At 42.1% G+C, this 24,798-nt stretch overlaps 4 protein-coding genes across 4 annotated transcripts; 3 read left to right on the forward strand and 1 right to left on the reverse strand.

Annotated features, from left to right (window-relative positions):
• Positions 1–185: 185 nt before the first annotated feature.
• rnf41l (ring finger protein 41, like) lies at positions 186–2,363 on the reverse strand. Its single transcript, XM_026373046.1, has 5 exons — positions 2,158–2,363; positions 1,880–2,019; positions 1,096–1,258; positions 859–979; positions 186–591 (listed from the first exon to the last, which is right to left on the reverse strand). Exons 1-5 carry the CDS (start codon positions 2,361–2,363, stop codon positions 187–189), a joined length of 1,035 nt encoding a protein of 344 aa, XP_026228831.1. The 3' UTR covers position 186.
• A 1,602-nt stretch (positions 2,364–3,965) lies between these two features.
• rad54b (RAD54 homolog B) lies at positions 3,966–16,588 on the forward strand. Its single transcript, XM_026373288.1, has 16 exons — positions 3,966–3,998; positions 4,620–4,803; positions 4,924–5,116; positions 10,719–10,940; positions 11,146–11,445; positions 11,817–11,979; positions 12,125–12,350; positions 12,607–12,693; positions 12,859–12,979; positions 14,249–14,388; positions 14,478–14,768; positions 14,864–15,027; positions 15,096–15,357; positions 15,656–15,722; positions 15,820–16,017; positions 16,096–16,588. Exons 2-16 carry the CDS (start codon positions 4,657–4,659, stop codon positions 16,314–16,316), a joined length of 2,802 nt encoding a protein of 933 aa, XP_026229073.1. The 5' UTR covers positions 3,966–3,998; positions 4,620–4,656; the 3' UTR covers positions 16,317–16,588.
• Positions 6,234–10,350, forward strand: LOC113170958 (fibrinogen silencer-binding protein). The gene is made up of 2 exons (XM_026373291.1): positions 6,234–8,329; positions 9,017–10,350. Exons 1-2 carry the CDS (start codon positions 7,923–7,925, stop codon positions 9,570–9,572), a joined length of 963 nt encoding a protein of 320 aa, XP_026229076.1. The 5' UTR covers positions 6,234–7,922; the 3' UTR covers positions 9,573–10,350.
• Positions 16,589–22,042: 5,454 nt separating the features above from the next.
• gem (GTP binding protein overexpressed in skeletal muscle) lies at positions 22,043–24,523 on the forward strand. Its single transcript, XM_026373036.1, has 4 exons — positions 22,043–22,857; positions 23,160–23,236; positions 23,363–23,567; positions 23,657–24,523. The coding sequence occupies exons 1-4, from the start codon at positions 22,503–22,505 to the stop codon at positions 23,938–23,940; spliced, it is 921 nt and encodes a 306-aa protein (XP_026228821.1). The 5' UTR covers positions 22,043–22,502; the 3' UTR covers positions 23,941–24,523.
• The last annotated feature ends 275 nt before the right edge of the window (positions 24,524–24,798 follow it).

Consider the following 24,798-nt stretch of genomic DNA (forward strand, 5'->3'; position numbering starts at 1 on the left):
AGTTGTAACACATGGTTTACTCCACAGTGTACGTATTTTTCTTTCATGGTAACCAGGTTTTACTTATATAATCAGCTGAACAATGAACTAAAGAACATGCATTAACTGTACTTACATGTGTTGCATATTGCCACTTATAAAACTGTATAGTTCTGGTTTAGTTAACATTCTCTGGGTCCATTCTACTCAGATGACAGTCACCTCACGGCTCTTCCTCTTAATGCAGTCTAGGGTGAGACTCCGGGTACTACCCTTGCGTGCACCCTCACCCAGCTGCGGTGATGGGGGTGGACCTGATCCATTTACGGCCTGAGCTGAATATAGAGACAGACTGGAGGCATGTAAAGATGCCTCTCTCTCCTGGTGTCTTGTTGGCCCAGTGTGCAATTCCCATCCAGATGTCAGCAGGTCCCCCTGATGTTGGTCTCTGTCCACCTGTTCAACTAGATTCTGACTCTTGGCTGGCTGCAGGTCTCTGAGGAGCTCTAACAGTTCCCTCTTCTCCAGCTCTGCTTCTGCCAGCTCCTGTCTCCTCAGACGCTCTGCTCCTAACAGGGCTCGCATGTCACACATCACACGGGACAACTGACCCTGCATGGAGAGGACACAACATAGCTCACATGCACAGATATGCATGTGTTGTACATTCTGTATGTAAACTCTCATTTTAGTTAATAAGATTTAGGAACTACTGAGGTGTTCAGTTTTGTAAATGTCATGAAAGTTCTCATTAAATGGGGAATTCAAGTAATGTGCCAGTCCCTCAGATCTTTTTTTCACTTACTGTTCTTTTGGTGAATAGTTTTTTTGTTGGAGCTTGAAGTAAAAAAAAAAAAAAGAGAGAGACTGATAGGTCACCTTGAGCTCCTCCACTTCGTTCTTCAGCTGCGACTCTTTCTGCACCATGTGTCTCCTCTGTGAGTCCAAGCGAGACTCCATCTCCCTTCTTACTTCCTCCACCTTGCACAACATCTCTGCCCTAACATAAAACAATGGGTTTTAAATACAAAGCTAATGCAAACTACTCAGTTGCACACCACAACAAGTTCAGAATTATAAGAGTGAAGATTTTTTCCCGACCACAAACATGCACACCTGAGCATCTCCACTTCTGTGCGCAGCTCTGCTACACAGTTATGTTGTGATTGATCAGCAGAAAGAAGTGTATGTCCACACCCGTTAGGACACTCTCTGCTGCGGAAATTACATTCTGACAGGTGAGCCTCCAATCCCCGCCTCTCGACCTGCACAGGACAACCTGAGTGGGAAAGGGTACAGCAATGTGTAGGTTTGCATGAAGCAAAACTGGGTTTATAAAACTCTTATTAAAGGTCTGACTTAATTGCAAATATAAATGTAATGTCATACAATTCTTATTTATCACAATAATTATAGGCAGTGACAGAAAGATCAAGGTGGAATTAGTGTAAAGCTGTACTTAACACTGCAAAAAAGCCACACTGCATGCACATAACCTGTCACTATACGTACCACAGCGGTAACATATGTAATCTCCATCTGCCAATGACAGGTCACAATCACACTGTGAGCACATGATGGTATACATGCACACTAGCATAAACATACTCACACATACAAGTGCTCATTAAAGAATAATGGGCCCTGAATGGGCTTTGTGTGAGGTTTCTGGGAGTTGTCAGTCCCATTTGTGCACTAGTTTGTGGCGTAGCCTTGACAACAAAAGAGCCACCTGTTGCTCCCACATATACAGAGGTGTCATATTGCCTTTGTTACACTTAAGGATGTGTGTAATACACATCCTTAAGTGTAACAATTTAACTTTGCAATTATCAATCAAAGAAAGATGTAAAACAGAACATTAGATTAGCAGCTTTTCAGTCGATGTGAGGATTCATACCTGTGTTAGAGCAGGATATGAAGGCAAACTCACACTCATCTTCGTGTGTGTGCAGGTTCTCCAGGGAGCTGACCACCTCACATCCCCGATCTGCATTTATACAACGTATCTGTAGATGGTTCAGGTCATTACGCATGTACCTGTTATTAAAAACAACAAAAAATCTCAGATAAAATAGAGTGAGGAAGGAGAACAGTATACAGCACGTGTGTAACCCTCCAGAATGGTAGAAAAAAGTTAAATTTATATAATGCAGAGACAGACAGACGGAGACAGACCTGTACAATGTCTTGAGACTGCTCACATCTAGAGGCAGTCTGTCCTCAGGACAGCTCTGGTGATGGACCAGCCAGCTGCTGATACATGCGCTGCAGTAGGCATGTTCACAGGGCGCCTGCAGGGGACGCTCCAATACGTCTCGACACACACAACACAGAAGCCCCTCATTCACATAGCCCACAAACCTGTCAAGATCGTAGCCCATCCTGCTCCCACACAGACAGATTTGAGAAAACATTACAACAGTTGCAACCATGCATCTTGCAACAGTGTTGGCTTATTTATTTTATTCTTTTTTGTTTGTTTACCTGCTGTGACACCTACCTGACAAGTAATATTCACTTCATTCAACTCTTTCTTCTGCCAGTTTCCCTCCACTCGTTGCTTCACAGGTGACCTTCCCACTTATCTCTCTGCTACCACAGCCTTCCCTTCTTCATCTTCTTTTGACCTGTTGCTCCATCAAGGTGAGGGTCTCCTCTCCCTTAAAGCCCTCCCCTACGTTTGGGAGTGAGTCTCCATGGAGAGGTATCCCTGACAACAAGGGTTCAGCACACAGGGAGACAGCTGTCAGACGAGATCAGATCAGATCAGAGAGACAGGCAGAATTACAGGGAGAAACACTCACAATCAAATACAGACCCTAGTCTGTAGTCGTGTGTTTTGCTCAGTGCCTTACCAATAACACTGGGTTGTGGTGTAGCCTTCAGAGATTACTGCTTTCAACTATTTCTGTCTCTCTTAATGACGCACCCTTCCCTGACTTTCTCTTTCTGCCTTTCTCTCTCTCTCTCTCTCACTGGATGTGGGATTATCGTAGATTATGCTCCCTCCCTCCCTGATTGGATTACAGACTACACGACATCAGATGAGACAAACTCTCAGACGATAAAAAAAAAAGAAAAATCAAAGAGCAATACAAGCTCCTACACTCATCCCAGAAGTATCTACATCTTATATTTAAGTGAATGTGACAATATTGCAACTTCATTAAAAAAATATTTTTTTTTATAGGTGCATTTATAACCTATCCTGAAATCAAACATTACTTATTAGTATAATAGTACTTAAATAATAGTTGATAATAGTATCTAAAGTATTATGCTACTCCTGTGAGTGCCGTTGTGCCCTTCTATCATACTGTACATATGTATCCTATGTTTTGTCGTGTCATTATAGGGATTTAAAATCTTATATAAATAAAATCTTAAAAGTAACTATTACACACACATCACACATGATGTTTCTGATACATGTACTCCACATGCATATGATGTTTAACATATAATGGACATGTAGTTACTCTCTGAATACATTTAGAGTAGTTACATTTCATTAGTTACTATGAAAAATGTTATGAAATATAAAAAATAAAAATGAAGACTGAAGTAATAGAAAATGGAAAAACTCAACATATCTGAGATTTGTATTTGTGTATAATATCTTGTTGGAGTATTTATGTAATACTTTCCACCAAGACCGTTCAATATCACCGAACACACAGTAATGTGAAGTCATATCACCTAAATAATAGTTTAGGAGGAGCAGTGAGGAACTACGATCATCTCTGAAGTTAAATAACTAAAGATCTCGACACAAATTCCCTGTCAACGTGTTCTGGTCTGAAAAACCCCTAGGTAAGCTCGATTTATAGCTCTGGTGTGCGGGATTTACGGGAATCTATTATGGACGTTAACGGTAAAATGCTCTACTGTCTCAAACCAAACGCACCCCAGTCATCTTGACCACGCCCACCGGGATTCAACCAATCACGTTAGTCATCTCGTTCAGCGGGAGAAACGGAACACACTCGGAAATACAAGGAAAGAGGAGACATCAGGCGAGTTTAGTTGTAATTAAGTGACCTTTTATTGTCTGAAATGTTATAATCCGACTGTTAGTTCGTCCGTACATGTATAACATGTTGCTTTGCATCATCAAATATGCAATTACAGCCTAATTGACTCTGTGTCAGTAGTGTTAGCGAGTCTTTAGTACTAGCGGGTTAGCTTCAATAAGTTAACTTAGCTTGCTAACCTACCACCTAAATGCAACAGGTTAAACAAGCTAAATAACTTTGTTGTTCTGTTGATGATTTGTAACTTACTGTGTTGCACGAGTTTCCACACTTAAAGTGAGGTCTTGTGTTTTACCTGGAAGTTGCAGCCACATGGTTTATGTTGTTAAACTGATGCAAAATGATATCAAAGCTGTAAACAACAGTTTCTCATGAAATAATGCCACATGCTCCTTCTGAGTAAGACAGTGTGTCTATAGTGGCTGTGTCTGATCTGGTCCAAATTTATACACCAGCAAAGTTGGTTGTGGTAACTACATCTTCTTTCTGGATATAGGCATCATCACTCAATCGGAACAGAGGAAACACCCTTGAGAGACCTGTTATTCACAGTGTAACTAGACGACACTACTGTGCTTATTTTAATTTCTTTTTTTTGCTTAGAGATAACATTAGGTTATTGTGGTTAGTCAGAAGGAGAATGAGACGCTCAGGAGCTCCCAGCCAGCTCTCGGGTAATGCAATGAAGAAGCCTCGGTTTGTGGCTCCTGGAGCATCTACTTCATGTGTTTTAGCTGGATCTAAACCCCTGAACCCTAAACTTGGTTTAGGCAATGTCCTGGATAAGGCAAGTCTTTCTTAACATTTGCCTACATCCCGATCCCTCAGTATTCATGTAATCTCCACTGTTCTTGTTTGTTGTTAATAAATGACTCACTATATCTAAATATCTCCTCTTGTCCTACAGGTCCAGAGAAGTTTAGCAGGACCATCTCTATGTAAAACAGAGAGTGTTGTCCAGCCCCAAGCTGCTCAGCCTGCTCCAGCTTTGTGCAGGGCTTTGTCTCGTGTTCTCGGTGCAACAGAGACTAAGGAAAATGACACTGAACCACAATGTCCAGACAGTGGCTCTGGAAACTATGCAGAAGAAAACAGACCAGGTAAGACACAAAGTTTTGTAGATGGGAAAGCACCAAGATTTGTAATGTGCAGATCCACAACTACCCACTGTGCACTTGCACTGAATTACCATACACTGGATTCCTTAAAATGTTATTTATAGGCATTCTGACTTAGGTTCTTGTGTTTTTATTACAGTTGTCATAATCAATTGCATTCATAAAAACATGGCTAAAGGGTTCGGTACAAAAAAACACAATTTTCTTCTGAAATATCTTGCTTTTTGATAGTTTGTCCCACTCTTGGGGACTGTTCCGATTTTCTCTGGTTTGGTGGATGTTTTCTCATAACTGGGGGTTTCAGACATTTCTACAAATGCTCAGTTGGAGAAAGACCAGGACCCATAACAGGACACTTCATAGTGCTTTCAGATGTAGGGTTTTATGACTGGCACTGGGGCAGCCACATTGCTCGGCCTCCTCCATGCTTTACAATGAGGATGGCGTTTATTTCTTTGAAAGCTAAATTTTTCTTCTATGAATGTAGAGCAGATGTGTCTAACTCCAAAGCTCTGTCAGCTTCCCCCAGAAGCATTGTAGCTTATCAAAACACATTTTAACAAATTCCAGTTTTTTTTATATCCTTTAAAAAGATGGCTCTTCCTCTGTCTTCTGCCATGGATCCCACTTTCATTCAGACAGTTATGGTGATTTATGGGGAAGCTATACACTGCTGTGCTTTGATATTGGAGAACAGCTTGTATCTCTTTTGAAGTTTTGATTGGTTCTGAGCATTTGAACTATGCTTCTGTATGCTTGCAATCTTTGTCGCCTTTACCTTCACCATGCTTGGTAATTATTTTCTTACTCAACCCCTCAGAATCTCAATTTTCTTACTCCTGTCCTAGTTTAGTGTGGTGCACACAAATGGCACAATGAAGACAACAGGAAGGGTGAATAACCAATTGTAAGATTGGAGACACTTGTGATACTAGTGAAGATAATGGTTTGCTTGAAATATAAGTATAAGCATAAGCAATACCTCATTATTGACGATTTATAATAATAAAACTAATTATAATAATGTTAGCACTTTTCAGAAAGAATAGGCACAACGTCAATGCTATGTCTGTTAGTTAGTCATGGGTGAATTACCAAACTAGCCTATCTGGCTTAGGTACATCAGCCTGAGAGATCAGGGGACCTCCTGACCAGCGTGTCTGTATGAATTAAACAAAAGTTTATTGTTTAGAGGGAAATTCATATTTATTGCTGACACTGATACAATTTTGATACTCAAATACATCCCAAAGATAGAAAGAATAACAACTTGTCTTTTCCCTGTCATTTTCTCCAACGATTACTTTAACTAATTAATTCAGAAGCTTTTAATTAGTGTTAATTTAGTTAAATACAGATGGATTGGAAAGATACACCAACACATCCTGTTAGAAGCATGGTGTGCAAGAGAAATGTCTGTTTACTGGTGCAGGTGCTAATTAGAGCCACCGTTATCCAGGTAATTCCCAATTTGATCTATGCAACATTAAAAAACATATTTATATTTACTTCTTACTTACTGTCTAGCTGTAGAGCCAAACATTGGATTTGGAGACTCATTACCTTCCCTATTTATCACAAACCCTATGAGCTTAGACATAAAGTCGTTTTCCGTTTCACTACATTTATTGTCAGACATAAACAGCTTCGATGTTGCTTTGAATACATCTGATCATTAAAAACCATCCTGGGTACCTCAGCACACGTGTGCGCCAGGTGAATGTCAGTGCCCACATGTGTTATCGTTTTTTACAGCGCTCCTTCACGTTGCAGCCTCTGACTCTCTTGTCTCCGTGGCTAAGAATAACACAGACACACCGAGGATGGATGTTAAACCAGGCGGGTGGAGGCTGTGCGACAGCAGGTCCAGCATTATGCAAATGAGCAGGGTGATGCAGCGGCAGCGCCGGGCAGATTAGGACTGTGCTCGGGATCAGTGAGCCACCGCTCCTTCCTCCTGCAAGAGCAACTAGTGCCTCAGTGTTTTCCAGCCTGAACGCATCACATCGCTGTGTTTCCCACTGCGCACGGTGTCCACACGCGTCCTGAACCCGTGTTTTCATAATACGAGTCGCTATTTCAAAATGCGCAGCTCAAAGTTGCTGTTTGCACATTCACCAGACTGTTCTGCGGGCATGCGCAGCGCGCTCACAAAGCCCTCCCCCCGCTCAGTTAGTTTAAGCCAGCGCTATTTCAAAGCGTCGCTCACATGTGGGAAATCCACTGCTGACCTTTTATAACCTGCCATAAACTGTTTGAGGGTTGTTTTCCACATTTGTGCAAGACATCCTCTGTGCGCTCTGTTGTAATGGAGAGGCAGTGTGGCTGTAGTCTGCTCTGTGCCTGGTGTGGGGTTTAGAGAGGCCGGGCTGTAAGTAGGTCGGGCTGGGCTTAAGCGGCTTAGCTACGTCAGCCTAAGCTGGGAGGAATTCATCCAAAGCCCTCCGCGGTAGGCGGGGGCCTAAACGAGGCTGGCCTAGTTAAGCCTGATTCTTATTGTGTGCAGCACAGCCTGTTTTTATTGTGCAACGTAGCTGAGAGGGAAGCCAGGAGTAGTGTATGAAGCCATGCACATGTTAGACACAGCTTATGTTTGATTCAGAGAAGGAGCAGAGAAGGCACATGAGACATGTATGAGTTAGACCGGTGTTAGCTTTGCCACCGTGGATCCAGAAAAGCCAGCAGCAGGGACACAAACAGACAGGTGGAAAGAGTGAGGGAGCCACAGTGCCACAGGGGTGAGATCCATAGGCCTGACTTGGTCTGTGAGACTCCGCTATGCTATAAGATGGCATCCAGCTCTGTGTTTCTGTCCAGTATGGTGGGCAAAGCTCGCTCCTCCAACTTCACCCTCTCTGAGAAGCTGGACCTGTTGAAGCTGGTCCGGCCTCACATCCGCATCCTGGAGGAGCACACTAACAAGCACGCAGTCATTGTGGACAAGAACAAGTGCTGGGACACTGTGGCTGAGCAGTACAACGCCTTGGGAGGGGACAGACCGCACCGCACCGCTCAGGGCCTCAGGACTCTCTACAAGAGGCTGAAGGAGTCCGCCAAGCAGGAAGTGATGCAGAGGAGACACGCCCAACCAGAGTACAGAGCGAGCATCTCCGAGCCAACCAAGAGAATTATGGAGATGATCCCTCACCTGTTTCACCATGTGCCCATCCACGAAAAGGACCAAGCACTGCGCAGGTACAGTGAGAGAAAGCTCAATGAGCACAGACACAGACTTTAATACAGAACTAAAGGGATAAGACGACAATCAGGTGAGAGTTTAGTGAGTAGAGAAATCCTCGTTTAAAAACAGTATGTACTTACGATACTTAGAGGAGAGGAGAGGCTGAACTCAGTTCTCATTCAGATTATAAACTGTACATCACCAGGCTCTACAGGAAAACAATGCATTGTTAGTATTTCGTGGCAGCTTGTGTTTGTGTTTTTATAGATTCACTTCCAAGAAACCCATCACTTTATATTGATTAGTATTGATCAGTATTCATATTAATAATTTACTATTATTTGTTAATGGGAGATACCCCTGACAGGTTGAGGTCTCGGTGCTAAAGACACCAAGGCACAAAATCTTGATTCAAGACAACGAATGATTTAACATTAACTCTAATTGAGATTAAATTGTACTTTAGAGACGATCACAAATTAGACCTCAATATTATGTTTTCAACCATAACCACTGTAACATGCAGCCAAAAGAAAATCTGGTATATTTATGCTTTTTGGCCAATCATTTGACCAGTTTATTCAGTGGACATTATCACCATCTGATAAATATAATATATATATAAACAAGCTGTAGATAGTCAATAAATGCTATTTAAGCACTTTAACCTTACTTATTTATGTCGTTCTTTCCATTTGTAGATTAATATACAGCAAACACAATTCTCCCATCGAGCATGCTGGCAGCAGCTCCTCACTGGCTGGACTCCAGGATTACTCAGCAGCTGTCCCAAGTATCCCCCATGAGGTGGTCCAGCTGGACCCTGAAGAGGATGTAAAACCACCGCCAGACCTCCCTGTTCTCTCCACGCACACAGGGCCAGGGCTGGATGGAGGCCAGGAGCAGGAGGGGGAGCAGGACTTGGGGAGCGTCCACGACTATGAAGCATCCCTGTCTCCCACACCTTCCTCTGTCAACATCCCCCTCTCCACCTCGCCGCTGCCCTTACGCCATAATCTCTACCCCAATGACATCTACCCGCATCACGAGCCTGACAGGTTTCGCCCTTTCCACTTAGCCAAAGAGGAGCACGAGTTGGTGTTAGCTAATCACAGGAAGGTTGCCATGTACCTGGAAGAGAAGAGGGAGGGACTAAAGAGGAAGCAAGAACTCGAGGAGGAACTTCTGAGAGCCAAGATCAAAGTGGAGAAACTAAAGGCTGCCCGACTGAGACATGGACTGCCAATTCCTCTATAATAAGCATGAATGCCACATCTTTGACCAATGCTAAAAAGGGAAGAGGTCCCGAAGAGGTTAGAGTGTGTAGAAAAGGCAAAGTCAGATCCATTAGTTTCATATTTGAGAAGTCAGAACTTGAATTTCTTTTGAAAACATAGTGCCTCATAAAGACACTGAAATCCTACTTGCATATTGCAGCATAAGGCTGGCTTGTGTTGTGTTAATTCCTCATCATTCTTACACTTAGTAACAGCAGAGACAACAAACTGATCAATGCTGACGTTACCAACACTGTGACTGGACAAAATAGGTGAAATAAATGTGAAAGTCCAGGTTTTGGAAGGGAATATTTGTACTATGTATCTTGCTGGTGTTTTTAATGCCTAGATCTGCCAACAATATGTATCTATAGTAATGTTAGGATAGCAATAGTTATCTTTATTACTCATGAGATTTTATGGTAGCATCATATACTGGTATCCTGGAGTCACTGGAGTCTTATCCAATCATATACTGTTGATCCTTTGTCAAGAAGGGGGGGGGGGGTGTTACACGTTGACTCCAATCTTGGTATTTCTATAAAACCTTTAAAGGCCTTAAAGCATTATCCTTATAATGACATTCATTTAAGCTTGAAAAGAGTTGAAATGTTGAAGTCAGTTCTCCCTTATTGCTGATTTCACAGCAGCTTGATTTTAGAAAAAAAAAAGGGAGATGTGGTTTTGTGATGTTACTGTTTGTATTTGATGTATGTACCTACAACATTGATTGTAATGTAATTGTATTGTTTCAGTTTGTCCAAGTATTGATGTATTTCTATTAAAGAGTAAAATAATGTGTTGTGTTCATTGCACGTCATATCAACCTTTTCCCAATTTCAACCTTTTTAAGGACATTTTTTTCTCATTAGGTCTTATTAGAGGTTAATAACAGAGGATCATGCAGTAACCAGATTAGCTAACATCTGCCTCTTGCATGTACCTACAACTGTCTCAGCTTTGTGCACAACAAACATTTTCTGCTCCATTTTCGTTCAGTTGTTGAATGAGCTATGGATCAGTTTGTGGAGTTGGTGTCACAGTGCTCTCTGCTGGTTGGTTGTGTGACTTGTGTCCAAGTTAATTATATTGTTTGTTCACTGTGTTTTATGTCTTTGCGTTACAGGAGTGAATGTTTACCCCCAGGTGACCCCAGAGTCCCCTCAAACCCCTCAGCCACCTGCAGGGCCAGACTCTGGCTGCAGTCAGGATGGAGTGCGTTACTTCAGCGTGATGTGGTGTAAGGCCAGCAAAAAGAAACACAAGCGCTGGGAGGGGGATGCAGTCCTGGTGACAAGAGGCCGCACAGCCACACTTAAAGACATGGAAGGAAAGGATATTGGAAAGGGTGAGGACAAGATTACATGATTTGGTTATTTAAATCAGTGGGTCTAGTATCAACATATAACATATTGTCTGATAACACTTGGAATTGTGTTCTTTATAATTAATTTTGTTTGTTATATTATTAGTATGTATGTGCTTAGTTATAATTTTAGCTTTAACTAGCAAGCACAATATACAACAAGCAAGTAAGTAATGTTTGTGTGTAGGTAGTGGCTACAAGGTGTCAGAGCTTGCCTCCCTGGCTGAGGGACAGACTCTCATGATTGGAGGGAAAGAGGTGGAGGTGATGGAAGTAATTTCTCCTGAGGATTTTGCCAGAGGACGTTGTTTCCAGGAGGTCCAAGTAGAGAAAGAGGAGCCACACACAAAGTCGGCTCTTCTTCCACCTCGTCGTTTGGCATCCAAACCTTTCTGCCCCCCTTCCCTGTTAGGAGGAGCAGAGCATCCAGGAACTAAACCAAAGACAGAACATATCTGCAGACCTCAGCATGACCCAATGGCTCCAGGTGTGTAGACTAAACAGAAATGTTCTTATTGAAATAGAGGTTATTCTGAATGAAGTAATTATTAGCTTTGCATAAGTACATATTCATAAGTGTCCAGTTATTAGAAAACATCAAAGAAATATAGAAACATGTATACACAATATTTAAAAACAGAAAAATATTACAAAAACAACTTATAAATGCAAAAGTGACAAATTAGTATGACCACTGTAGAGGAATATGGAGAGGTCAAGGACTTCTCTACAGTAATCTATTGGTGGACAAAGACCTTTGCACCGTGTAGCCTTATACATCATAATTGTTTGCTTTTTGTCATTGTTTGGTTTTCATAGAAGACTATTTCATTTTGTGTATATACATATTAATTGTAGGTGCATTGGTGATGCCTCGTCCCTCTCCTAACCATCAGTGGTCTGAAAACAAGTCAGGGCTTCCTGTAGTTGACGTTGTGCTTGACCCACACCTCACCACTCACCTGCGACCCCACCAGAGAGATGGCCTGCTCTTTCTCTACGAGTGTGTCATGGGCATGAGGTGACAGTGCTGTTCTTGCATCATCTGTAAAACCCATTAAAAAAAAACTATTAATGAACAGTTTTAGCCACATAACTGGAAAAGTGATGACAATTTCTTTTAGGATTTGATTACTCATGTTTGATGTTTGATGTGTGTGTTTCAGAGCTGTGGGTCGCTACGGTGCTATCCTGGCTGATGAGATGGGTCTGGGGAAGACCCTCCAGAGTGTGGCAGTGACCTGGACGCTGCTCAAACAGGGACCGTATGGTGGGAAACCTGTTGCTAAGCGTGTTCTCGTGGTTACACCTGGCAGCCTAGTGCAGAACTGGGGTGCAGAGTTTAACAAGTGGCTGGGACGTGAGAGAATCAGCGTTTTCACTGTTGATCAGGTGAGAAAGAGAAGGGAGAAGTCTGCCTGCACACTTGATATGCTATGTAATCCACCCACAGCTCTCACATTGTGCTTCATAACATCAATTTTCCTGGTTTTTGTCATTTCATTAAGCACTTTTGTCCTGCAACATGTGTTTGAAAATGCTGTGCAATGATATGATGAATTGAAAGAAGAATTTTTAAGGGATCAAAACATCAGTTACAATAATCAGGACTGGTGAGTTGATTTAAAATTTTTGTTGACACGTTTAGGACCACAGGATAGAGCAGTTTGTGTTGTCCCCTCTGCACAGCGTTCTTGTCATCAGCTATGAAATGCTTCTGCGCTGCCTGGAGCAGGTACGTTCACGATCATGTGAAACAAGAACATACAAATGTTACTGAAACATACGTTTTTTCCATGCTGAAAATTTTGAAGCCCTTTGAGCCAAATTTGTGGTTTATAAATAACACTTGACATCATTTCATCAGTTTTTTTTGTGATAGTTTTTCCTGTAATTTCAGGTACAGAAAGTGGAGTTTGGTCTCATAATTTGCGATGAAGGTCACAGATTAAAGAACAGCAGCATCAAAACATCCTCTGCCCTTAGTAGCCTCAGCTGTAATCGCAGAGTTATACTAACAGGTACGCGTATCGAAAAACATACGATGGTAAGAAATAGTATGTGAATCTTTTTAGAATTTCATGGTTTTCTGTAGTAATTTGTTGTAAAAAGTGAGCTGATCTTTATCAAAGTCAAGTGTATTAACAAATATAATATACCCTAACCCTAACCCTAAAATAATGACACAAAATGAATTCTGATCTTTCATGTCTTTATTGGAAATAACCATAAAAAAACTCATAGTGGTAGTGGAAAAAGTATCCGAACCCTTTGAATAATGACCTCAAATCTAAATGGAATCAGGTGTTAGCATAAGGTAAGAAAATTAGTTTGGAGGTGAGGACTAGAGCAACTTTAACTGACAAAAAACACTAAAAATCTTTGAAGAATACAATAGGAATTAAAAGGAGTTTTCAGATAATCTAATATCAAGAATTGTTGATTTACAAAAAGCTGGAAAGGGTTACAAAGTCATGTCAAAGACTTTAGAAATTCACCAGTCTATAGTTAGAGAAACAATCTACAAATGGAGACACTTTGAGACTGTGTCTACGCTACCAAGAAGTGGGCGTCCAGTTAAAATGACCCTAAGAGCACAAGAAACACTCATTGATAAGGTAAAGAAGCAACCCTGAGAGACACCCAAAGATTTGAAGGCATCATTGGAACTGGCTAACATCTGTTTTCATGAGTAGGTAAAACATTGAATAAGCAGGGTGTCTATGACAGGACACCACAAAGGAAGCTGCTGCACACCTGAAGTTTGCCAAAGAGCACATTAACACTCCACAGGATTATTGGCAAAATGTTTTGTTCACTGATGAAACTATATTGAACTATTTAAAAGGACACATAGCGCTACATCTGGTGTAAAAAGGGGGGGGAAGGGGAAGATAAAAATTCTTCAGCAGAATGTGAGAATGTCTGTACGTCAGCTGAAACTCAGTGGGGCTTCAATGGCTTCAGAAAAACAAAATTCACCTTTTGGAGTGGCCAAGTCAGAGTCAGGCTGTCACATAGGTTTTTTACTATGAGGTTTTTATGGTTGTTCTCAATAAAGACATGAAAAGTCAAATTTGATTTTGTGATATTAATTTAGGCACATTATATTTGTTAATACTCTTGACTTAGATGAAGATCAGATCATGTTTTATGACAAATTATTGCAAAAAAGAAAACATGAAATTTCAGAAGGTTTACATACATTGACACTGTAAATGCAAAGCTTCAGTTTCAGAAGCTTTTTCTAGAGGGTTTTTAATATAATAAACTGTCTTTGTGTTTTGAAGGTACCCCAGTACAGAATGACCTGCAGGAGTTTTATGCTATTATAGAATTTGTTAACCCGGGGATTCTCGGCTCATCAACTGCTTACAAGAAAGTTTATGAGGAACCAATCCTCCGCTCTAGACAACCATCCTGCACAGAGGTAGTGCTCCCTCTTGTTCCCTATGTCTAATATATAGAAAGACCTTTATTTAACACTAATCTTGATCTTATTTCTGTCTCTGCCAACAGGAGGAGAGATTGTTGGGAGAAGAGCGAGCAGCCGAGCTCTCTCGATTGACAGGCATGTTCATCCTGAGACGAACACAGGAGATCATCAATCGCTACCTCCCACCCCGTCTCGACTGGACGTTATTCTGCAACCCATCCCCTCTGCAGCTGGAGCTGTACAGGCATCTCCTCTGCCATAGAGTCTTCAGAGCCTGCCTTCAGGGCTCCTCTCAAGCTCACACACACCTCGCCTGCATCACTGCACTGAAGAAGCTCTGTAACCACCCTGGTCTGCTCCACTCCACCGTCAAGGTTGCGCGAAAAACGTAATCTGTATTTATTTGTGTGTTTTGGGATTTTGTTTTAACCCAGTCCTAACTTTGAGCATTTTGTTGTTTTGTTTCTAGGAGAGAACTGACTATGGTACAGTGGAAAGCTCATTATATGATGGCCTGGTAGATCTTTTCCCAGAATCTTACTCCTCAGGTGGATTGAGCACGGCTGACTCGGGAAAACTCCTGGTTCTGTCAGACCTGCTGACCGCCATTAGAGAAATCAGCCCTTCAGACAGGTAGGTGTAGTGTTAAGAGTGTAGTGTTGTGCGTCTCCAGATTGGATCATGAGTCTGTGTCTCTGCAGGGTGGTCGTAGTGTCGAACTACACTCAGACACTTGACTTGCTCCAGGACCTGTGTGTGCACGTGGGCTACACCTTCTGTCGACTAGATGGCAACACACCTACAGGCCAAAGACAGCGATTGGTTGACAGTTTTAACAGCCCCTATTCTCAGAACTTCCTGTTTCTGCTGAGCTCTAAAGCTGGTGGGGTGGGGCTTAATCTCATTGGTGCTTCTCATCTGGTGCTCTATGATATTGACTGGAATCCTGCAAATGACATTCAGGTAGGATACAATACTTACATATACACTCTGGCAGTCATGATGCCAACAAGTTCAAAGACTGTAACACTAATTTCCTTTTCTCTGTGTGGCTTTGTTTTTGATTTCCACTGTCCTGTATACATACACATATTAAGGGTGCATTAAACCTTTTTCATTTGCTCTGGAGAAAGTGAAACAAATTTGACTGTTTAGGCCCAACAGAAGACAGACATACACTCATGTCCACCAGATGGTGCTGTTCATAAGTGTAGTTCACTCTTCCCCTCTCTTGCAACATAACCTTTTATACTGTGTCAAGGCTATGGCTCGAGTATGGAGAGATGGACAAAAGAAGACTGTGCACATCTACCGCCTCCTCACTGCAGGTCAGATTACACAAACACGCACAGTGAGCCAAAATATCAGTGTGCCATGAATCAGACTGATTTGTTTTATGTCTGGATGTGTGTTACCTCCTTTTAGGCACCATTGAGGAGCGTATATTTCAGAGACAGGTGTCCAAACAGGGCCTTTCTGGGACTGTGGTTGACCTGGGCAAAGGGGCGGATCACACCAACTTTTCCACCAATGAACTGCGAGATCTCTTCAGCCTTACGGACACGCCCTCTCTAACTCATGACCTGCTGAACTGCAGCTGCAGCATGGATGGATCAGTCCCGGGTAGGCACAAAGTCGGCACCCCACACACTGACCCCAACAATTGACTTCAGTAAAATTCACTTTTGTCTTAATTCTCAGCTGTCGTAGAGGAGCAGGAGCAGGTCTCTGATAGGCCGTGCCAGCTCGGTCGTCAAGGGGACCGCGGTGGAGCAGCACAGAAGCATCTCAGCATGTCTGAGCTGATGCAGTGGAGACATTTCTCTGGTGACACGCACACTTTCTCAGATCTCTATCTCGATCAGGCACGAGACCACATCACCTTCGCCTTCCAGACCACCATCTCTCACTCTGTTCAGTAAACAAACACAAACAGCGTATTGCACCATGGATATAGATGACTCACACATATATTACTTCTACATGTTTGTCATGAGGCTTTCTGGGCTTTGTCTGTAGCCTAACTACAACATGACTAAACACTCAACATTTGCTGCGTGTTCAACTGCCAACAACAACAATACACTTTCCATACACAGTTCTGTGTTTTGTCTCGAATGTTTTCATATTTTCTTTATTTATTCAGATAAATGAATTGTAATTTCATTAAATACAAAGGGAATGTGTATAATAAACAGACTTTGAAGAAGTATGATGAAGTATGACGTATGATTTATAACTACACACTGTGGGTGTGTGTGCATGAGAGGAAATTCTGTGTCCATCTAGAGTAATATTAACTGTGTCAAATAGAAGATTTACATTGTTCTGAGACATGTTTAGGTGACACAGAGCTCGGTTGGCATGAAGAGAACGTGTATACAGCCATTCATTCCATGTTTATGGCTATGTGCATAGTGAGTATACCATCCAGAGCTGGATCTTCTGATTTAAGAATGATGTGTTATTGTTTGCTGAATATTTGTGCTTTTATGTGGCAGTTTATGATGTAATGACCTTACACATTAGTGTCTAGTAATCGCCTGGGTTTTAGATGTGGGACATACTGTGATCTGTTCAGTCTGTTATTTTGGATAACACTGGTCTGTTCATGCTCTTCAACACAAAGCTGCTGCGTGGGAGTTATGTAGTTGTGTGTTTCAGATCGTGTGTGCCCTGAATTCACATATGATTTGTGTTCAGCTCTGTCAGATTGACTGAGCTCCAGCACAATGTGTGTCTTTACACTGCATCCACAGGGTAATTATTATTTATTGGATGATCACCACTCTGGATGATTGTTAGGCAATGCTGTTGTGTAATAACTGGGTCTCGGGGATTTTAAACATTCTCTTTTTGCATATGACAGTTTAAAGGGTGCAACGTGTTGGACCCAGTGTGGTGATTATGCAGACACCTGCTGTTTCTCTGTGGCCATAGTGTGAATTTAAACTGTTAATGCCAGACCTACACCACAATTCAAGGTTTCAGCCTCATATTAGCCTCACATAGTGCATTTATTATTTTTGTAGTTATTGTTGTGTGGGTTTTAATGTAGGATCACGAGTTTTGGATAATGGAGTCTGCAGCCATTGAAGTGGCTCTGAGGCTGCACTTGAGCTATATGCTAACATGCTCTGTAGAGCTGCATATCCTCCATCTTTCTGAGATGAACTCAGAAGAAGGAGGAAGGCTATAATGTTATTTTCAAGCATTTCAGTGTCTAGAACAGCAGCATGTTGTATCATGGCAAAGCACAAGTAGACAGATTCTGTTAGAAACAAATCTGAGTGTGGTCGAAAGTGCAAGATTTCATAACCTTCAAGCAGGAAAATGGTCAAAAATGTCAGAAAGAATTCACAGACGACAACGATCCAAGATGATTGTTGCTGTACTGGTCTCTTCATCACAGTTGGCTTCAAGGTCTTTAAAAAGAAACTCCATTATTCCCACAGCAGCACATTGAAGCCAAACTGAACTTTGCCTGTGAACATTTAAAACATGGAGGAATTTTGGAAGTCTGTCCTTTAATTTGATGAGACTAGACTTCAGCTGTTTAGAAACATGGATCCTGTAATAGATCACAGTTAAACATGGTGGGGGCAGTGAAATGCTGTGGAGGGCCCTCAGAGCCTAGATCTTAATCCTGTTTAGAATCTGCAGTAGAAGATCGTGCTTAATGTCCATGCTCGAAATCCACACACTTTACATGAGCTGGAACAATTTGTAATGGGAGAATGGGCAGATATGAGACGTGCCAACTTGGTTTGGAAATGCCATAAAAGTTGACAGTTGTAATTTAGAAAGGTTACAGAGGAATTTTGGTTATGACTGTTTCCATGGTAGAGTTTAGTTTGATTTCATAAGGAGGCTAATACCTTTGTCTTTAACTGTATGTCAGTAGCTGTGGAGACGTTTCATTCTGGACCAAATTAACGGACTGACTGTCATAACCATAACATAAAATCATGAGTCCAGACTTTAACGAGCTTCAGACTGAAACCATTGGTGCCATAGCAACTGTCTCCAAGCAACTTGCTACAGCTTCTTCCCTGGCCTTGCTTTGACAATAAATCACACAGTTTGTAGTTTCCGAGCACTCACGTTTTGTGTCCGAGCAGCTCTCTTTGTATCGGGCACGTGTTCGACGGACAAGTGTCATCGTCCAAACAGGATATTGATCCAAATAATTTCTCTAACAGTCTCAAAGGCCATGTGCCGCCGGGTGCATGAGGTGGAATTTGTCTGTGTAAAGCTCTTACTAGCTGCTGCTGGCCGCACTGCCAACTCTTTTAAACCATGCATGAGATTCAGCTCAAAGAGCTGGTGTATGGATTGAATGAATGACTAAGCTGCTGGAGGGGGAGAAATGGACATAGTTGTTCTGATGGAGAGACTGAATCACAGATTGAAAGTTTATTCCCTGTGATCCCTCGACCTCTGTGGAAGACCTCAATGTTTTATCTGAATGGCCAGGCCTCTGGTACTTACCCTCAATGAGGTCACAATTCTCACAATTCATTCAGATTCATTTATGTTTAAGCTGCACGTGGCATCAGTAGTGGTAGTGGCAGATCTGTTTATCCTGTTCTTTAGGCCTTCAAGTATCTTCAGCTTCAGACTGGATAAGATTTTTAGGTTTCAGCAACTGAGCCATTTGTTTGACACAAGAAGTTTGGATACAGCCACACAGTGAATTTCATGTCTCATCCCATGTCAATACAACAGCTCACTGTCCTTTGAAAAACAAGTTCAGGCTCAGTGGTACAGTGATATTGATTAGCCTACTTATACGCCTTTGCTTTCTGTTTTTGTTTTTTACCCTTTATACAAAGCCCAATCATCAATGCATTACTCTGCAGTTGAGGTCATAGAGGTTAGAAGATATTATTTTTAATATATTCATTTGTATTTGTCACTCGTTATCTCAAACCTCTTTTTTCTTTCTGGGTAGTTCAGCATCACGTGCACTGTACCGTAGACATGTTGCTGTAAACTGAAGAACTGTATTTTTGTGTCAGCGTAAGTTTTTTTTTTTTTTGTCCAGTGCACAAGTTAGATTTAAGGTACGACCATCGGACACATTAAGATCTCCGTAAAAAGTATAAAATCAAATCTGACTTAATTGTGTAATAAACCTTATAACACATATAAAAACAAGTGAAATAAGTCAGAAAGCAGATCCAGGCAGCTAAAACCTCAAAGCCCAACAAAAGCAATGCTCCTGAAAAAGTAGCATTGAATTAATTGTTATTGATTTCTGTTCTGTTTAATTAAAAACCAAGCTGCTTGTTCTTGTTTAAAACTGGTGTGCCTGCTGTCGTGGAGTCCAGTTAGTTGATCATAGCTTGGTGCGATTGTTAGGCTGTAAAACACTACACTTTTGGTGCTGCTGCAACTTTCAAGATAAACCAAAAAGATGTAGTTTAACTAGACCTTGTTTATAAAGATTTATTAGAGTAAAGAGCTGAAATTATTATTACATTAATATTATTTTGTGTCTGATCTTTATAATCAAATTAGTTTTATGCCATTTTTCCCGTTCCCAAACGTTCATGCTGACCCTATGAAGCTAAATTACAAACGAGCACAATAAAGAAAGAGGTCACATCTAACTCAGCTACCATCTCTAGCTATCAGCATCTCCCTGCCAATCTGCCACCAGCCAGAGCACAGCCACTCCTCTTCCTGACCCTGGTCGCTCTCCAGCACTTAACAAGGATTTAATGTCGCCCAATCATCTGTTAGGCAGAACAGATCAGAGCTGTAATACACAGCAGAAGGCCCCAAAGATGAGGCCACAAGCCGACAGAAGTCCTGAAAAACAACAGACGAAAAAGCAGCATAATCCCACAGTTACTGTAATAAAGCTTCCTGCTTTCTGTCGCGCTTGTCTCTCAGACACAAAGTGCTTTCATGAATGAAAATCTGATAGTTATGAGTCAAGTCAGGGTATAATGTATTGTAGGGTCTCTCTGGGCATTTGTGCATGTTGTTCAGGGGCTATTCACAAAATGCCAGCTGGTGGTTTCCTACCCATTGACAATATACTGGTGACTTTAGATCCTGGGTGTTAAGCCTCTTCTGTGAGCTTCTACTCAATAACAGCAGAAAGGCAGCTATGTTTAGATAATCTCACACCTGCCTAAAAAGGTAATATGAATGGACATTTTAGATATTACTAGGGAACACCTGTTCTGGGGTTCAAATGAGCACCTGATTGACAAATTGTGCCCATCGTAGGCAGGAAACAGAAGTTCTGGGGAATGTTACACACTTCTAAACTAAAAGGAAGAACCTTATTCTTGGCCTGGCCTTCATGTAAATGTGAATAAATGAACCTACTGCGGCTTTTTGTGCTGGTTTAGCAGCATTCTTTCCCCATTTTGACTGTGAACATTGTAAAACAAAAAGGCCTTCAGGGCCTTAACTTAGTTAATGCTGCAGAAACCCAGATCACTGTTTCCTTTTCCAATGGTTGCAGAACTGCTGGGAGTTTGAATCACCCGATATAAAACTTATCAGCTCTGTGCCACGCCTTGTATCATTACAGCTTTATCTGACAGTGCTTCATTCAGCAAAGCGTCGGTGACTATAAGATAAGGTTGTGTCTTCCTGTAGATTACACAATTCGAATCTGTTTCCCTTCTTATGTCTGTTGGTTTAAAATACTTAAACCACCATGTGGGAAGCCCAGGGTGTGCTCTGCATCCTTAACATTAACAATTGCGGCATCACATCAGAAACTAGTGGTTTGTAAAGTTGTTGAAAAGCACAAACATACAACATCCTGTCATTTTCTACCTCAGGTCAGAAAATACTTGTGCTGTTCTGGGGGAAATGTGTAAATTATAGATTTTGTCATATAATTTGGAGGACCTGATAATCACTGGTGTTTTTCTTCCTTGGTGATCCCCCGCATTTAGAATAATCCTCTTGACAACTGCCTGTTACATGCTGAGTGTTAAATGTAGGTGGAAAAGAACAATGCTGGTAGCGAAACAGTGTTTTTTACACTTGTTATGGAAATTTACAACAAAATGTGTAGTGAAGTAATTTATTCTAAATCACAAATTTTGATTTATTCTAAAATAAACACATCTGCAAAGTCATTGTAGCTTTTTGTAAGAAGTACATTTCCTCAACAAAGGGGCCTCCTAATTATACTGAAAGTGAGATTATGAGAGTTTTGTTTTGCAGCTCTAAAGAACTTTATTGGATAACGCTAAACTATTTATTTTGACTCAAGGCAAAGGAAAGCTGTATTAACTCTGCAGACTGATAAATGTTAGTTACAGTTAAGGAAACTTTGGCAGCATTCATCATGCTGCTCATACCTCACCAAGTTCAGCTCAGGGCTGCAGCAGAAGTGTTTTATCTCTTATGAATTTAACCACATTTGATTCTAATAACATGTTATTTGTTCTCTCCAAAGTGACTTTAAGTGCAGTAGTGGCTGCCTGACCTCACTACACCAGCTGTCCCAGATGTTCATTGTGTTATTGTTAAAACCCTGTTTCTTTAATGCACATTTTATTACCCTTTTAGAATAAATCTGACTAGTGGCCCTCGCCATGAACACCCCCCTCCATCCATCCATCCATCCTCCTCCTCCTCCCCCTCCTCCTCCTTATAAACCGCAGGGAAACCCCAGCAGCGCATTAGAGACTCACTCTGGAGATTACTGAGACAGACGGAGACAGACGCATCAACAAGTCACCAGCTGTAAATGTCGCTCCGGGATTTACTGAAGCCCGAATTCAACTTTTTTTTTTTTTTTTAATGCGGGATCCACTTCTTCCTGTTTAAAGTCGTCCTGCGGTAGAAACAGTTTCATCTGGTTCATGTCAGCAACGTTGTCGTAACTGTGATTTAGCACAAACTCAGAATCACTTTACTCCCGTTCCAGTGATGGGACACGTCTCTGGCGCGTCTTTGCTCCGTGGACGCAGAAGGACGTTGAGATATTTATAAGAAATTCAGTCGCTTTTCTTGACTTGGGGGCTTTTTTCTATAACTATAAAAAAGGTTTCAGATCTACTTTACAAAACGGTTTAATCCCACCACCACTGGTTAATCCAGTTCATCCATATTCTGTCACTGGCAACATGTTCTCCACTGTGCGCCGGCACAGCCTCCGCCTGCAGACCGAGCTCCACCGGTGGAGCATCTGCGACCCCGGCAACCACCTGCTCTCGGACCGCCTCCTGGCCCGGGTACCCGCCTGCATCTCCCGCTCCAAGTCCTGCACCAGCTCCGCCGGAGAGTCGGACGGGAGCCGCGGGAGCTGGTCGTCCTCAGACTCTGTGATCTCCACCGACTCAGCCGGGGACGCGCCACAGTCCGGGAGCCCGTACCGGGTGGTGCTGCTGGGGGCCAGCGGGGTCGGGAAGACGGCCTTCGCCAGCATCTTCGCTGGGGCAGCAGACAGCATGGACAGTGATGACTGCGAGCTGTGTGAAGGTAAGAAAACAACATTACAACTATCCTGAAACTTGTTAGGTAAGTTTACTACACAGTGATCATCAGATCTGCCTTCAAGGAATAGAAAGAGTTTTTACCATCTAAACAAACCAGGTCCCTGTAAATGAACTGAATTTACACATTAAAATGACACGTGATAAAAAAAAGGCTACTATAACCTTCCTCTTGTCCATTTCCCATAATATCTTCATAAAAAGCATCATTTTGATCGTATGGTTGGGTTGATTAAGTCATACAGACTCATTAAGAGGACAAAACATGTTTTTGATGTGTATTTTCAGATGAGTTGTGTGAAAAGGTGATTGAAGTGGATGGAGAAGCTGCAGCTGTAACACTGCTGGACACGTGGGATGCAGAGGTGAGATAAAAACACACCTTTAGTGATGAGGAGAGAGCATTTCAACCTGGAGCCAGAATACATGTGTACGCTACACCTTTTCTCTAACTCTACAACTGTGTGTGTGTGTGTGTGTGTGTGTTTCAGACTGACAACCAATGGGCTCAGGAGTGCTACCTGCAGACAGGTGATGCGTATCTGCTGCTGTACTCTATAACTGACCGGGCCTCGTTCCTGCGAGCCTCAGAGCTCCGGATAACCCTGCGTCGCTTTCGTCCTGCCCAGAACACACCAATTATCCTGGTGGGGAACAAGTGTGACCTGGTACGACGCAGAGAGGTGTCAGTAAGTGGTGAGCAGACACAATCCATATCTTTTTATGGGATTTAATATGCTGTGAGTATTTATGTGCAAGTGCTGATTTCTTGTTTTCTATTTCAGAGGGCCGTGCCTGTGCGGCCGTGTTTGACTGCAAGTTCATTGAAACCTCAGCAGCCATGCAGCACAATGTCTGGGAGGCCTTTGACGGTATAGTGCGGCAGCTGCGTCTGCGCCGAGACTCCAAGGAGGCCAACAAACGTCGCAGGCACATAAACTGTAACACGCGCCGCGAGAGCCTCCCTATGAAGGCCAAGCGTTTCCTCGACAAGGTCGTGGCAAAGAACAACCCAAGTGTGGCGTTCTGGCTCAAGTCCAAGTCCTGCCATGATCTTTCCGTGCTGTAGGGGCTCAACAGGCTCTCAATTTAACTCCGCTCCAAACACTCGAGCAGGTGAACACACTTTACAGGCCGGAGAGCAGAATGTGTGGACGTGAGTTGGAGGGAAGCTGCTACTAAAAGGTCTGAACGTCCTCGGTGTTCACACAGTAAGGAGACGTGTGCACAAGAGGTGTTTAAAGCATTTCTGCAGTGCTGTTCACGTGACGCAGTCTGAACTACACTGAGTGGACTGGACTGGGTTTATCAGCCTATGTGATGGACTGGACAGTTCGAAAATGAAGTGACTTTCTGTCTCGTGGACGTGAAATATGGGAGGATAGAGATCAACTGAGAGGAGGATGTGATGTTTCCTAATATTTAATATTCATCAATATTTGCCTTTTCTCTTCGTTATTCAACCATGGTTTCGCTCTCATCCCAGCCTGTCAATCCCTAAGTGCTAAGATTAGCAGAAGCTGTTGATAATACATTTTGATTATTGTCTTTATTTTTGTATAATTAATGAAGTTGTTATGTTGACATTATTTATTTTACACTGTGTCGTATTTTGTACTCACCATATTGATTGAGGTCTGCATTTTGCTGCTTGGAGGTGTCTTCAGTGTTACTTGATGAAATAAAATGTCATCAGCTGATGTGGTTGGAAAACTGTGTCTTTTGTCTGTCATCTCGATCTCGCTAATGAGATCAGTGACTCAGCCTTTACACAAAAGAGGCATTTGCACAAACAGGGATTAGCAACAACACAACTGAGGTGATAAGAGATGAGTCAGCTGAACTTTTAGAAACAGAATCAGTCCCTTGTGTGTGTGTGTGTGTGTGTGTAGATGACATGAAACAGCAATACGACTGCTCATGGACT

Source organism: Anabas testudineus, chromosome 16 (assembly GCF_900324465.2).
Source record: "Anabas testudineus chromosome 16, fAnaTes1.2, whole genome shotgun sequence".
Classification (NCBI taxonomy): domain Eukaryota; kingdom Metazoa; phylum Chordata; class Actinopteri; order Anabantiformes; family Anabantidae; genus Anabas; species Anabas testudineus.